The sequence below is a fragment of the Sorex araneus genome, chromosome 6 (genome assembly GCF_027595985.1).
Source record: "Sorex araneus isolate mSorAra2 chromosome 6, mSorAra2.pri, whole genome shotgun sequence".
NCBI lineage: Eukaryota > Metazoa > Chordata > Mammalia > Eulipotyphla > Soricidae > Sorex > Sorex araneus.
Window position 1 is genome coordinate 32262938 of NC_073307.1, and position 13550 is coordinate 32276487.

A 13550-nucleotide genomic window follows, 5' to 3' on the forward strand; every position below is an offset into this window, starting at 1 on the left:
ATTTTGTGTTTCTCTCTTTCTTTCTTTGCATTTCCCTAAAATGCTTCCACTTTTTTAGTTCGAAATCTCATTTATTTCATAATATAATTTATATGGAGCGAGCCTTCATGCTTCACCCATGAACCATTGTCTCCTGTGATAGTTCCTTGACTGTATTATATTGTCCCACATCCGTTGCATTTGTTCATTCACCCTGCTTTGCAGTGCCAACATATAGGGACAGAGGATGTAATGTAAAAACAATAGTTTACACTTACAGTAAGATCCTTGGGAGAAACTGAGAAGATAGGAGGGACATAAGGAGGCAGAATTTTGACTATTGTTATTTATAGTTATCACATTGCTTATTTTTACCATGACACCATGTAAAACTGTCATAAGAAAATTAGTTGTGCATGTATGTATATGTATTCATACATTAAAAAGTATGTGTATTATCATGTACATATATATACACGTATATAATGTTTAGGTGATACTGATGGTATAGAAACCTTAGGTCCACATTAGTCATTTGAACAATAACTGAAGCAATCTCTACATTCATTTCTAGGCTCTTCAACCAGATAAAGTAGTACTCCAGAGCAAGAGCTTTCCCTGCTGTTTTTCTCTCCTATGCTGATGTCAGGTTCACTGTAGGTGTTTGATATAAACTTCAGTGTTTTTTAATAGATTCACAATCACTGTATCACTATTATCCCGTTCATCAATTTACTCGAGTGGGCACCAGTAACGTCTCCATTCATCCCAGCCCTGAGATTTTAACAGCCTCTCCTTACTCGTCTTTCCCAACAATTGGAGGCTCTTTCGGGGTCAGGGGAATGAGACCTGTTATTGTTACTGTTTTTGACATATTCAATTTGCCACGGGGAGCTTGCCAGGCTCTCATGCGTGGGTGGGATACTCTCGGAAGCTTGCCAAGCTCTCCGAGAAGCATATTTATTTTTAATTTATCAGACTCACAATAAAATAAAATTAATAAGGTCATACAGACATGATATATTTGAAGTAAAAAACCTTGAAATCAGTGAACTAAAGAAATACATATTGGTAAGAGAAATATTCAAATGATTTAATGGACCACAGGATAGCCACAGATCAGCATTTTTTTTTTGCTTTAGTTCTGAAAGCAGAAGAATTTTGAAGGTATTAATAAACCTACAGCATATAGAAACTATGTGTGGTTCTTTTGAATCTTCAGTGTTTAGTTATAAATTCTACAAACTAAAGAAAAAATGTGAGTAGTTGATGAGAGTTAATAATAGACACAAAACTTTCATACTTTGCAGGTGGGAATATAAGAATTATGCAGCCACCTTGGGAAATATCTTCTTCAAAATTTAAATGTAGGAAAAGCATTTAGCCCAGCAAATTCATTCCAGGGAATATGGTCAATGAAAAACATGTATCTATACAAAACCATACACAAATATTCATAGTGTCTTCTTTTATAAAAGCCACTGGATAAAAGCCCTGTTTGATTCCATTTATTTGAAGTGTCCACCATTATCAAATCCATGGAGTTAGAAAGTGAGATTGTCAGGGGGTTGATGGAAGATGGGAAGGGACTTCTAATGGGTGTAGAGTTCTGGAATTAGAAAGTGGTGATGGTGTAATACACAATTATAACTGTATTAGACAAGTGTATTGTATTTTTTAAGAGGGTAAATTTCATGACATGTGAATTATATTTTAATGAAACTTATTTTTTATTAAAAACTCAAAGGAAATATGAGGCAAAGAATCTCCGAATAATGCTTTTTCTTTTAAAGGAGATGCTAAAGTCATTTTACTAAATGCTTCCTTTTTAGATATGATTGACATTCTAAACTTTATAAAATAAAGAAATAAAAACTAGTTAGGGGAAGATTAGAAGATAGAGACTATAAATTTAATCTAAAGAATTGACTTTGGTTACAAGGTTTTTCTACCAACATAACTTGGTCGGTTTTTTTTTTCCTTTCTCTCTCTTGTCCACTTTTTCTCTTCTTGCGCCCCCCCCCCCCCGCCCGCCCCTGCCAATATTCCGTTAACCCATTTGCATTGGTCTGAAATTTCGTGGGGGCGCCTCTTCATTTCTGCTGGGATTTACCAGGACTACACACAGCAGTGCTTAGACATCATGCAGTGCCAGGGAAGGCCAGGCATGTACTTCATCCAGCCCTTTGGGTTGTTCTCCCTGGCCCCAAGCATGGGCTATGATGCTCTGCAGGCAGGACATTGATATATCCAGGGAGGAGAAAGAAGACACTTGTGTTTTCTTGAAAAGTTTTATTTGGTTTCTATATTCAGTCATGAACACCCATTTCTTTTAAGACTACAAAAGGTGACTCTAAACAATCAACACTCTTTTAGGAAAAAATCTAGAACTTGAAGTTGCGCTTATTATTTATATCATTTATGATAAGTAAAATCAGGCTATGCATAGCTAACTCTACACATGTAACATGAATATATATAGGACATCTGTGGTCTGCTAAATAGTTTTTAAAACTCCATAAGATTTTATAGTTAACTATATTTAAAAATTGAAGCAATATCTTCCTGGTTTTCCATCATCACTCATATGTGTCCATACCAGCAAGGCCCTTTGCTTTCCCACAGTGCTCTTTGTTTTAGGTAAAAACAGGACCTGCTTTGGGCCCACTCTGCCCAGGATGCACATTTTCATAAAAATGACCAAACTAAGAGTCACATTCTGCTGAGGAAGCCACCTGGCCCTGTAACCAGAAGGAGGTCAAATCCTTCATAGTCTATAACTCCTGGGTCAGGTCACATGGTCCTGTGTTGGTGGCCAAGTGTATGTCACTGTTGATGTTCTCAGTTTCACCATCACATTGTAGACTCAGCAACATTCATTCATTGAGTAAACAGGGAAATGCAAAACCATCTCTTTTGAGTTGGTACTAGAAGCTTTCCTTCCCAATATCCTCAAAAGTTTTCACCCCAGCTGCATGATTACAGAACAAAGGGTTGCAGGAGGGCTGGACTCCAGGAGAGACAAACAGGGTTAAAATTTGGTTTATTGAGAACATCAAGGAAAGGAAACTTCTGCTAAGATGTGAAGTGCTTGACCTCCTCAGGAGGGGTTCCTGACTGCTCCCTATTATGCAAGTGCATGGTCAAACTGCCCTTTCTCCAGGCCTTCAAGTCCATCTGCCCACGTCGAAGTGGGCATGCTTCGATAGGGGTCCAGAAGAATCCGAAAACACCTGACAATGAGGATGCCCAGGAAAATAAACAACAGAATCACAAAGACAAATGTGGTTTTTTGCTCCAGAGACATGCTAGAGTCTGTCGATGTGTTCCCGAGGGACAATGAAGGGGAAGGGACGGGCTGTCCCCCGTCCATCATCCAGGAAAGCCAGAGCACAGGATCTCTCAATTTCCTTTGCTGCCATCATCAGCCTGTTGAAACCATGGTAACTGCAGCTTGGAGAGGCCGAGTCATCTGCTGGAACAAGGAACAGGGAGCAAAGGGAGTAATCACCAATAACAACTGCATTTCCTAGACCCACAGTCGTGCTTTTTTTCTGAGAGAAGAGGGATCTCTGAACTTGCTCACCAGGATGTTTAATGCTGTACCATTAAGGAGTATTTTAGTTTTTCATCAAATCACCAGATTGTCCCCAGAGCAGCCACCTGGGACCAGGAAGGACGAGCAGGGAACACCACCACAGTACAGAGGATGGGGTTGGGAGCGGGGAGGGGAATGTCCAGTATCATGCTGGCCTCGGTGTGTTTTGCCAGCTTGACATCCAAATCCAGCATCTCCTGCCAAGTATTTTCAGCGTTCCTCTAGCAATAGAGCCCTTACTCCTTTCTCTTCATTGAGCATGGCTGTGTGTCAGGATGCACATCTTACAACATCCTACAACAGTTGCTCTCCTACAACATCCAAGGCAGCAAAGTCCTCTAGAGCCCCACTTCAAGGAAGCCGACGTTGGGAAAGGTGTTGAATGTAAAATCACTTTCAGAGAGCAATGGGTTTGGGCGCTGCTCTAGCTTCTGACTCCACTGTACTGCAGGTGACTTTGGAGGGGCCACCATGCTATGAAAATGGAAGTAGAAATCTCTGTGTATCTTTCTCCTGGTACTCTAATGAGGATGACTGTCTTTGAAAAGACATAAAGTGGGATGGGGTTGGGGCGTAACGATACTTCACTTAAGACATGACTAAGAAACAAGGATACTTCTCTTGCTTTTTCTTGGCTGAATCTAGGAAGAAGAGAGGTGTCTCCGACCTTCAAACTGTCAAACTACAGTTGTTTTTTTTCTTCAGAAAACAAAAACCAGGTTCAATACTTGGCTCTGGGAAATACCTAGAGATTTAAGTTAGGGGAAAGGAATTGATTGGTTGCATTTATTTTAACGGCTTCACACTAGCCTCCTACTGTTTAAAACCATTTAATAGCAAAGAAGAGAAGGATATAGTTGAGTTACTACCTTTTCCATTTCACTGACAAAAAAAATTGAGGTACATGAATATTAGCAATAGGCTTTTAAGGCCAACTGAAGGATACATAAAGACCTCTTACAACTTCATATGTTGAACTCAAATTATTTAAACCAGTTTTTTTAAAAAGGAAAATATCCATATTACACATTACTAAATGGAAAGATCTTGACATATTTATGAGTCTGAAAGAGGTGATACCCAGCAGAGTAGTCATTTGGGGAAATTAACATGGACTCAAAAGAAATTCTGCTCAATGAAAATAAGCAAACAAATAAAAATAGAATTACAGTGTGAAGCTTTAGTACAATACTTCTTCAGTCAATTTAAAATCATTCCCTTACAGTATTAGTAATCATAACAGTTTGCATGTATGTTGACACTGAAAAGTTAAAAAAAAACAACGGGGGTGGTGGGAACATTGGTGGAGGAGAATGGGCACTGGTGGAGGGATGGATAAACAATCACTATATGACTGAAATGCAAACACAAAAGTTCATAAGTGTGTAACTGAACCTCACAGTGATTCACTAATAAAAAACTAAAAAAAAACAAGTTTAAAAAATAGTTTATGGGAAGAATTGCCACTAGTATCTGGGAAGAAGGTGTCATTAGTTTGAGGGGAAAGGCTCTGATTGGCAGTTTCGTGTCTCTGAACGTTCTAAAGCAGAAATAGTTGCAACAGATTCCTTTATGATTTATTTTTGTTTAGAGAAATGATTGCAATAAATTTTATTCTTAAAAATATGCTCCTTAGAGACAAGAGAAGTAGTACAGCAGCTAGAGCATTTCCCTGGCATACAATCAATCTGATTTAATCCTTAGCATCCCATATGGTCCTCTGAGCACTACAGGAGTAATTCCTGAGTACAGAGCCAGGAGTAACCTCTGAGAGTCGCCGGGTGTGACTCCCCCTCCCAAATATCAAACATATTAGTGGATTAAACTTAGGCTTGGTTTGCTTATTCTTAAACATTCTTTTAGCGTTGGATGTTCATTCTCCCTGTGGGGTGATTGGAACTGGGGAAAGGTACCCGAGCCTGGGGAAGGGGGTGCAGAGTTTCTGAAGCAGCTCTTCACAGTGTTTCCAACCAACATCGCCCCTCCACTTGAACACTCAAAGTGAACATGAACATAACATTCTCCAAAAATCAGTTTACATTTTACCATGTTGTGACTGAAAAGTAGATGCAAAAGCTAGTCTGCCTCTTGTATTTTAATACCTACAGAGAACCCTTCTCCTCCAGCCCACCTGCCTTCTCCCTTTTCTTTCTGTGTGCTTACTAGAATCCCAGACCTTTCTGCATTTTTTTCTACATCCCTTTTCCCTCCAGTCACAGGGACCCGCTGGGAGAGGAGACAAGTATGTATTTTCAAAACGCTTCTTATGAGGGGCCAGAGTGATAGTATAGACGGGAAGTATGCTTGCCTCACACACAGCTAACCCAGGTTTCATCCCCAACTCCACATATGGTTTTCCCTGAGTCCCGCCAGGAGTGATCCCTAGCCACAGAGCCAGGAGTAAGCCCTGAGCACTGCTGGGTGTAGCCCCAAACCAAAAATAAAGGAGGGGGAGGGTGAAATACTAATTTACATCATAATCCCAAATGGAAATATGGGAAAATGGAAGATCATAAGCTGTAAACTTGTCACATATTCTTAGATCAGTGGAGTCCAGTGAGAACAATAAAGAGCTGGATATGGAAACTTTTGAGCCTACAATAATGACAGTCTAGCCACGAGCTGTCTGTGTAGATTAAATTGAGTCTATCCCTTTGCACACCTGGTTTCCATTCAGTGGTAACTGTCTGACATGCAAAGTAGTCTTCCCTGTCTTCGGCACACAAAGCAAAACATGAATCCCTTTTTCCTGGCTCTACATCTCATGTTTCCTAAGCTTCTCCTTCATAACTCCAGTTTTGGAGCTGGCACCTTCTTCATTTGGGAACTGTTGTGGTGGGCAACCATTCCAAGAAGACATGGCAAATATCTTTATCATCCTGAGATTTTTAGCCACATCTTTACCTGCCATCTCCCCACGGATGACATTGGGGTCTGAATTCTCCATGGAACAGCTAACTATCAGAATGAATAAAAAATTAGTTTAAGTTTTCAGTTTTTCTACCTTTTGCCAATGAAAGGGCAAGATGCAAGGATATGGCTATTCATCATTGCAACCTGATCATATGCTTTGAGGAGCTTAGTAAAATGTATATTTGCCAGTCCTCACCAAACCCTTCTAAATATACCAAACTGGTAAAATGAGGAAGAAAGAATTTTTTAAACTCTATAGCTCTCACTCTTGGTGTGGAGAGATAGCACAGCAGTAAGGCATTTGCCTTGCACATGGCCGACTTGGGTTCAATTCCTCTGCCCCTCTTAAAGAGCCTGGCAAGCTATTGAGAGAATCTTGCCCACACGGCGGAGCCTGGCAAGCTACTTGTGGCATATTCAATATGCTAAAAACAGTAACAACAAGTCTCAACATGGAGACATTACTGGTGCCCACTTGAGTAAATCAATGAGCAACAGAATGACAGTGATACAGCTCTCACTCTTAATTGCAAGGCACTCTTCTCTCAGCAAGCTGCCCAAGTTCTATTGAAACACTTTATTTTTTAAAACTGAGATTGTCCTGGCCCTTGCATATACTGTCTTTGGGTGTCAGCCTTATGTGATGTCATTCTATACTCCACAAAAGAGTGCAGTCCTCCTATGTCTGTCCCTCTCTTTCTAACTCATTTCACTTAGCATGATAGTCTCCATGTCTATCCATTTATAAGCAAAATTCACGACGTCATCTCTCCTACAGCTTCATAGTATTCCATTGTGTAGATGTACCAAAGTTTCTTTAACCAGTCATCTGTTCTAGGGTACTTGGGTTCTTTCCAGATTTTGGCTATTGTGAACAGTGCTGCAATGGAGGAATCAGTCGGGATGGGAGATGTATGTCAAAAGTAGATAATGGACCAAACATGATAGCCTCTCAGTGTCTGTGTTTCAAGCCATGATGCCCAACAGTAGAGAGAGAGTATGGGGAATATTATCTGCCACGGAGGCAGGGGGAGGCTGGGAAAGTGGGGGTATACCGGAGATACTGGTGGTGGGGAATGTGCACTGGTGGAGGGAAGGGTGTTTAATCCTTGTGTGATTGTAACCCAAACATGAAAGCTTGTAACTATCTCACGGTGATTCAATAAAAATTTTTAAAATAATAATAGTAATAGAAATCAGATCATCAAAAGCTCCTATAAAAGACCAGTATTTTACAGAGAAAAGTGACATGTTAGTGCATTAGTACAGATATGGCTATAAAAACTGTTCTCGCTTGAAGGAGGAAGGATTGTGATAATAGGAGGAGAGTTAATGTAATATCTTTCTGGGTGTAAGGAGCTGCTAGGACTTGGAGGGATAAATTGGGGTACTAGGAAGAGATGACCCCACAAGGGGATTCAGGGAAGGACTGGAGGACATCAGGAAGGATGAGATAATCAGTTGATCATAAACCGATGTGGGATACAGAGGTCTAGAAACAAATGCCAGCTCTTTCACAGCTTTTACCTGGACTGATTGAAATCTCTGAAAGATGCTGCTTCATTTGAAACCCACAATCTGCTAACCAAGAATATATGGGTTTGAATAGTTCAGCAGCATGTTTAAGTGAAAAGAAGCACCTGATAAAAACAAGATGCAGAAAAACATTTAATCATTTGACTACTATAGTACAAGAATAGCTAGAGTTCTGAAATGTTTAGATATTGGTCGGAGTGAAAAAATAAAGTCCCATTTGGGGTAAAGAAAAACTGCTTTGTAGAAAGTGTTTGGCTGAATAATGAAAGCTTTGATTTAGATTAATAGTGGAACCCGGGCAAGTAAATTATTTCAGTAGGTTTTGACAGAGCTGTCCTGAGTTAACAAGGGTCAACATATTCTCTTCACCCTCCCTGGCTCCCTGAATCCTGCAGCTGTGTCTTTGTCCAAGAAATAAAGACCCATTTTCATACAGCACTGAGGAAGCCTTAAGTAAGGAGCACCATATTCTGTCTTACTTCATCCCTTTTTCACAGGTTGAGTTCCCTAACTTCATGTAGCTCACCCTGAATTATTCGTGAAACCTCTTGTGAACCCTACATTTAGCCAGTCATTAGCTCCCCATTTGGGTTAAAATAATTTTCCAGGAAGCCTGCCTTCTCCCCCTCCCCACTCCTCATCTTTTCCCAAACTGCCTGTAGCTCCATTTTTTTAAAGCTCAGATCTCACAACTCTTGCCCTCAGGAAACCTCTTACTGCTGTGTCAAAGCTTAAACTTGCCTCTTAGGGACCTGATACCCTTCTATTCTGGAGCACATCGGGACACATTTGAACAGTGAAGACATTTCTCAGATAGTCATTTCTTTTCCACAGTTTAAAACAGGAAAAATAAATGTAATCATCTTTTATTTTGAACAAAGTGGCCCATAGATCGAGGAAGTCACACTTAAATGTCCTTGAGACTGAGACCCAGAGTCAGGCAGACGGCCGGGCTCTGCTGCTCTGCTCATCTCGGCACTGGCCGTTCCTGGAACACTTGCAGGCTTCCTACCTCAGCGCCAGCCTGATGCTCTGGGCACGAGGCCCTCCTCACCACCCTGGTCTCCCCTGGAAGAGTTCTTACTTCCTCTGCTGCACCCCTGCAGCGCTGTCTTCACTAGCTTGTTCTTGCATTTGAGGGCAGCACTTACTGCAGGTTTGTCTCCATTCCCTTTGGGGGCAACAAAGCTCCCCTAGGAACCCTTGGCTTCTGCCATTGCCTCTTGCGAGGCAGACCAAATCTCTGCATCTTACAGTTCAGGGAAGTAAATTCACTCTTGGCTGGAGTGATATACAGGGGTGAAGGGAGGTGTGTGTGTGTGTGTGTGTGTGTGTGTGTGTGTGTGTGTGTGTGTGTGTGTGTGTGTGTGTGTGTGTATGTGTAAGTCCACACCCTGCCAGGCCATTACGTGTGGAATAAATCTGGTCTCAGAGAATTACGGAAAGTCCAAGTCACAGTAACAGTAAGTGTCTTAGCTCTTGGGATTTGAGAGCTGCGATTTGACTCTTTGACTTCAGTACTGAAACGTGAGGTCCGCAATGTGAGAAGCAGCCCAGACTTACTAAGCAGTGACCTTTTTATTTGATGGGACAGTCCAGTCTTACCTAATTTGACCTTTGGATTGGGAAAGGCAGCATTGTCGTGATTGTGAATCCCATTTTCTTAGACAGAAGCCACAAACGTCGCCTTGTTCCCATCTCCAGTTGGGTCCTTCGGACATTGCATCTCATGAGGCGTCACAGGAGACAGACTCACAGGAAAGAATCTGAAGAAAGCCTAGTGATTCAGGTGATGCCATGCTGCTTGTTTCTTGGGAGATTTATTGTTATTATAGTCTAAGTCCCATGGTCATAGGGCCACATGCTTCTAGGTTTTGTCCGTTGGCCACAGATGTGGTGCATGTACCACGGGCCCCTTGTCCTGTGGGTCTGCATATGTGTGTGTGCCTCCCCATTACTCTGCAGTCTACCCACTGCCTCTCCTGGATCAGGCTGCCATGCTGCAGCTGCAGAGACTACAGACACTCATGGGGCCCTTCCTGGCACACAGTGGGTTTTTAGTAACTTGGCATTTTCTCTTTATAAGAGTTTTGTGCAAAATGAAGCTTATTGCTAGCTTCTATTAGGCAAATAAGCACCTGGAGGGAGGAATATTGATGGCAGGTAAACTTCCCCAATTAAAAAAAAAATGAGTTCTCTAGGGAGGAGAATCCCTGTCCCCATTTCTCGACCCCCCCCCCACCCATGACCCCCCTCCAAGATGCTGGCTTGCAAGTTCTCTCTGACATGCTGTGATGTGTCACACCCTACTCCCCAGCCCAGCGGCTAATGGCACATAAGGCTCAGTTAAGCATTTGGCCTGTATTTTAAGTTCCCTTAAACCACTTAATTGCCTTATCCAAGTTTTAAAACTTGTAGGTCAGATACCTAGTGATGTGACTTGTCATAGTCTCAACAGCAGGACTTAGAAGAGTCTGTCCATTGAGCAGAATCACTTACAGCCTCATCAAATTCCCAAATTCCCACTCACACGCAATGGCCCGGACATGCTGTTCTACAAAGACTCCCACTGTCCCTTATTTATGGTGGTTGCACCCAGGAAGTGGGACTGCTGGGGGCCGCCCGCTATGGACAGGAGCAGGAAGGCAGTTGACCCGTTAGGCAGAACTGATGCTGCAGCCACTGGCTGAGACAAGCTCCCTCTGAAGGCTGCATGATTTTGCCTCTGTCCTGCTGCTGCAGTTGACATGGCTTTCACTGATTCGGAGGCTTAAGAGAACCCCACTTAAACTCCTGATCATCAGAAAGCCTCAGCTGCATTATTGTATGAAGAACTAGAGGTGACTGACTCCTGTTCACTCCAACCTCCCTCCCACACATGCAATCCCCTTCCACAGGACCGTAAGATCTCCTCTCAGTAACAGAATCACTTTATAAGCAAAAGTTACTCCCTTAAAATTATCTGCAAATTCTGTGCATGAGTTTAGGGAACAGTAGTTTGCAGCCCCAAATAGACATACAGAGATGCAAAGCATTTCCTATAAATTCAAAGATTCTAAAGCCCTCTTAGAGACTTGCTAACTTCAGGAAAGGAGGTCTAGGTTCTTTCAAGGTACATCATGCAATTTAAAGCTCCCCTTAAATTTTGCAGGGGGAAAGGGTGTATGGGGTCTCCTAAAATCTTGTAACTTTCATATTTTTTTTTGCCCAGTGCAGTGCTTCTGCTCCAGTACAAGAACCCCAATGATTTAGAACTTACAGGACGGCTACAAGTATAAATTCTATAGTAAAACAATAGATGCAGCAGTGAGTGTGGTCATCAACAGGCAGTTCAGAGCTGCTACCACCCCACAATCCCCCAAACACCAAAGGTCTGTTCCTTGTGCCAGACCCACAGAGCTGTCCGTAAACATGTCTGCTTGGGGTCCTGAGTGGACCTTATAGTTGCGACTAATTGGTGCTTGTCGGTTCTGGGTCAGCATCCTTGCACATCAACCTGAGCCCTCAGCCTTTTCTGCCCTGTGTCCCTCTTCTTCTGATCATCTGTTTTAAGACTTTTCAAGGGACTGCACAAGATTGCAACCTGGCCGAGAACACCAGACAAATGCCATGTGCCTGCCCAGTCAGTAGCTGGGGGTATCATAGAGCACCCCTCAACCAAAGAAACTTATAGTTTCAAACAGAAAGCCCTTAGTCTTCCACCCAGTTTTCTTTCTCCCTTATTGTCTGTTTCCTCCCGGAAAAGACCTCTAGCGGATACCTCCAAGGGCTGGGTTTGCACGCAGCTCATCACCCAGGGATGCAGGGGACAATTAGCACAATCACAATGAGTTGTTGAGTTGTAATTTTTTTTATAAACAAATTCAAACATCCCTGTAACATTGGAAGCTTGGTTGTTTTAGGTGGACATGGAAAGAAATACTGTCATGGGAAAACAGCTTTCAAAAACTGCAGCTTAGTAAAGAGAGGGAGCTGTTTTCCTAGTCTCTGATCCAGTATCAGAGGCATTATGAACTTAAGCATGCTTTTATAATAAAGGCATCATTATATTCTCCCACCCCACCCCCGACCAAATTGGCTCCACCTAGCAACTGTTCAATTAGACTTTATCTGACAGCTGGATCTAAATTCAGCACTTGGATCCAAAAGGCATCTATGAGATTATTGCTCATGCATAAATGGTAAAGTTAGAGAAAAGCATTTAATTAGCCCATCAAAGACACAGTTTGGGTCAAGTACCTGGATCTGGCTGAACAAACACTTGATCCATTTCCTGGTTAAACAGTTACAGGTAGTTACAAGCCTCTTTAGTGTCCATTCTTCCCAGCCAAGCTGTGTTAAAGTGGTAGCCAGTGGTATCGGCAGGCAGCGGATGGCACACCCCAGATCTAAAGCTGTTCTTTCAGGCTGTGAAACTTCCCATGAAAGCCCCTGAGTGAAAGGAGCATCGTCTTTCGTGTGAGGCATCTAGAGCAGCCAATAAGGCTGCTGCTTGAGGCAAGCCATGATTTCAGTTCTGCCTCAGCAACTCTTCAGAGGATTCTGCTTCAGTGAGTAGAGGCAGTATCCTAGCAGTGTGTCTGAAATCATCTTCAAGAAAGCATTAGCATTCAAAGGGAGTACAGGGAACACATCACGGGGCATTCCCACACCTTTGCAAAAGCAAAGCCATCCACCTACCCCTGCTCTGAGCCTCTCTGTTGATTGTTGCTCCTCTTCGGGGAGGGTGGAGGGATGATGGCTAGGAGGGGGGTGTCCCTTTGAACCTTGCAGCTCCCAGCCTCCATATGGATTATGGTTTGTGACCTTCGAGCCAACTTAACAAATGAGAAGACTTGTAGGGAAGGGCTTCAACTTAGCGTGTGGGAGATGAAGGGGAGATTCCTTTTCCTCAAGAAAGTGAAACAGACTTTTCAGAAACGCAGCCGACATGGGAGGCAAAAAGCAAGGAACAACTAAGAAAAACAAAAGGCTATTCTGAGTCCCTACTTGGATGTTTGCTGAGCTGTGGATGGTCAGGTCCAGGGTCTCCTTTGACCAACATGTGTGACTGTGGCCTTACAGGTCTGGCACAATACTTGCATTATTTTCCTTGGTCAGAGTGCCCACATAAATTTGGAAAAAAATATTTTAGGATAAAATTCTTCTTTGAAAAAGAAAAAAAAGTGTCACTCTGGAAAGAATTCAGCATAATCCTTAAGAGGGAACATCCTTTTATTTTGGCAGCTCACCCCTTGCTTTGTGGAAGAGGAAGCATCGTTAGCGATAACACCCACCCACCAAATGATGGGGTGCATGATATTTAAGTCTGACTGTGTCTGCCAGCTCTGTTCCCTCTCCAGCTCCTGTGAGAATCCAGTCATTACCCGGTGGTTAGGGGAGATTAGAAGGGGACTGATTGTCTAAGAGGAAAACTCTCATTTGCCAGCAATAGGCAACTCGTCTGGTAGAGACCTCAGACACCAGAAAATCCAAATGCTAAATGGTGATGGCAGAGTCAAAAGTTTGGCCTTAAAATCTAACC

At 42.5% G+C, this 13550-nt stretch overlaps 1 protein-coding gene across 2 annotated transcripts; it reads right to left on the reverse strand.

Annotated features, from left to right (window-relative positions):
- Nucleotides 1–2261: 2261 nt before the first annotated feature.
- Nucleotides 2262–12723, reverse strand: CTXN3 (cortexin 3). Of its 2 annotated transcripts, none has more exons than XM_055142414.1 (2): nt 12266–12723; nt 2262–3451 (listed from the first exon to the last, which is right to left on the reverse strand). In XM_055142414.1, the coding sequence occupies exon 2, from the start codon at nt 3353–3355 to the stop codon at nt 3107–3109; it is 249 nt and encodes an 82-aa protein (XP_054998389.1). In that variant the 5' UTR covers nt 3356–3451; nt 12266–12723; the 3' UTR covers nt 2262–3106. The 2 variants fall into 2 exon arrangements, with proteins under 2 accessions (XP_054998389.1, XP_054998388.1); XM_055142413.1 differs by having other exon boundaries at nt 2262–3454; nt 12266–12722.
- Nucleotides 12724–13550: the final 827 nt, after the last annotated feature.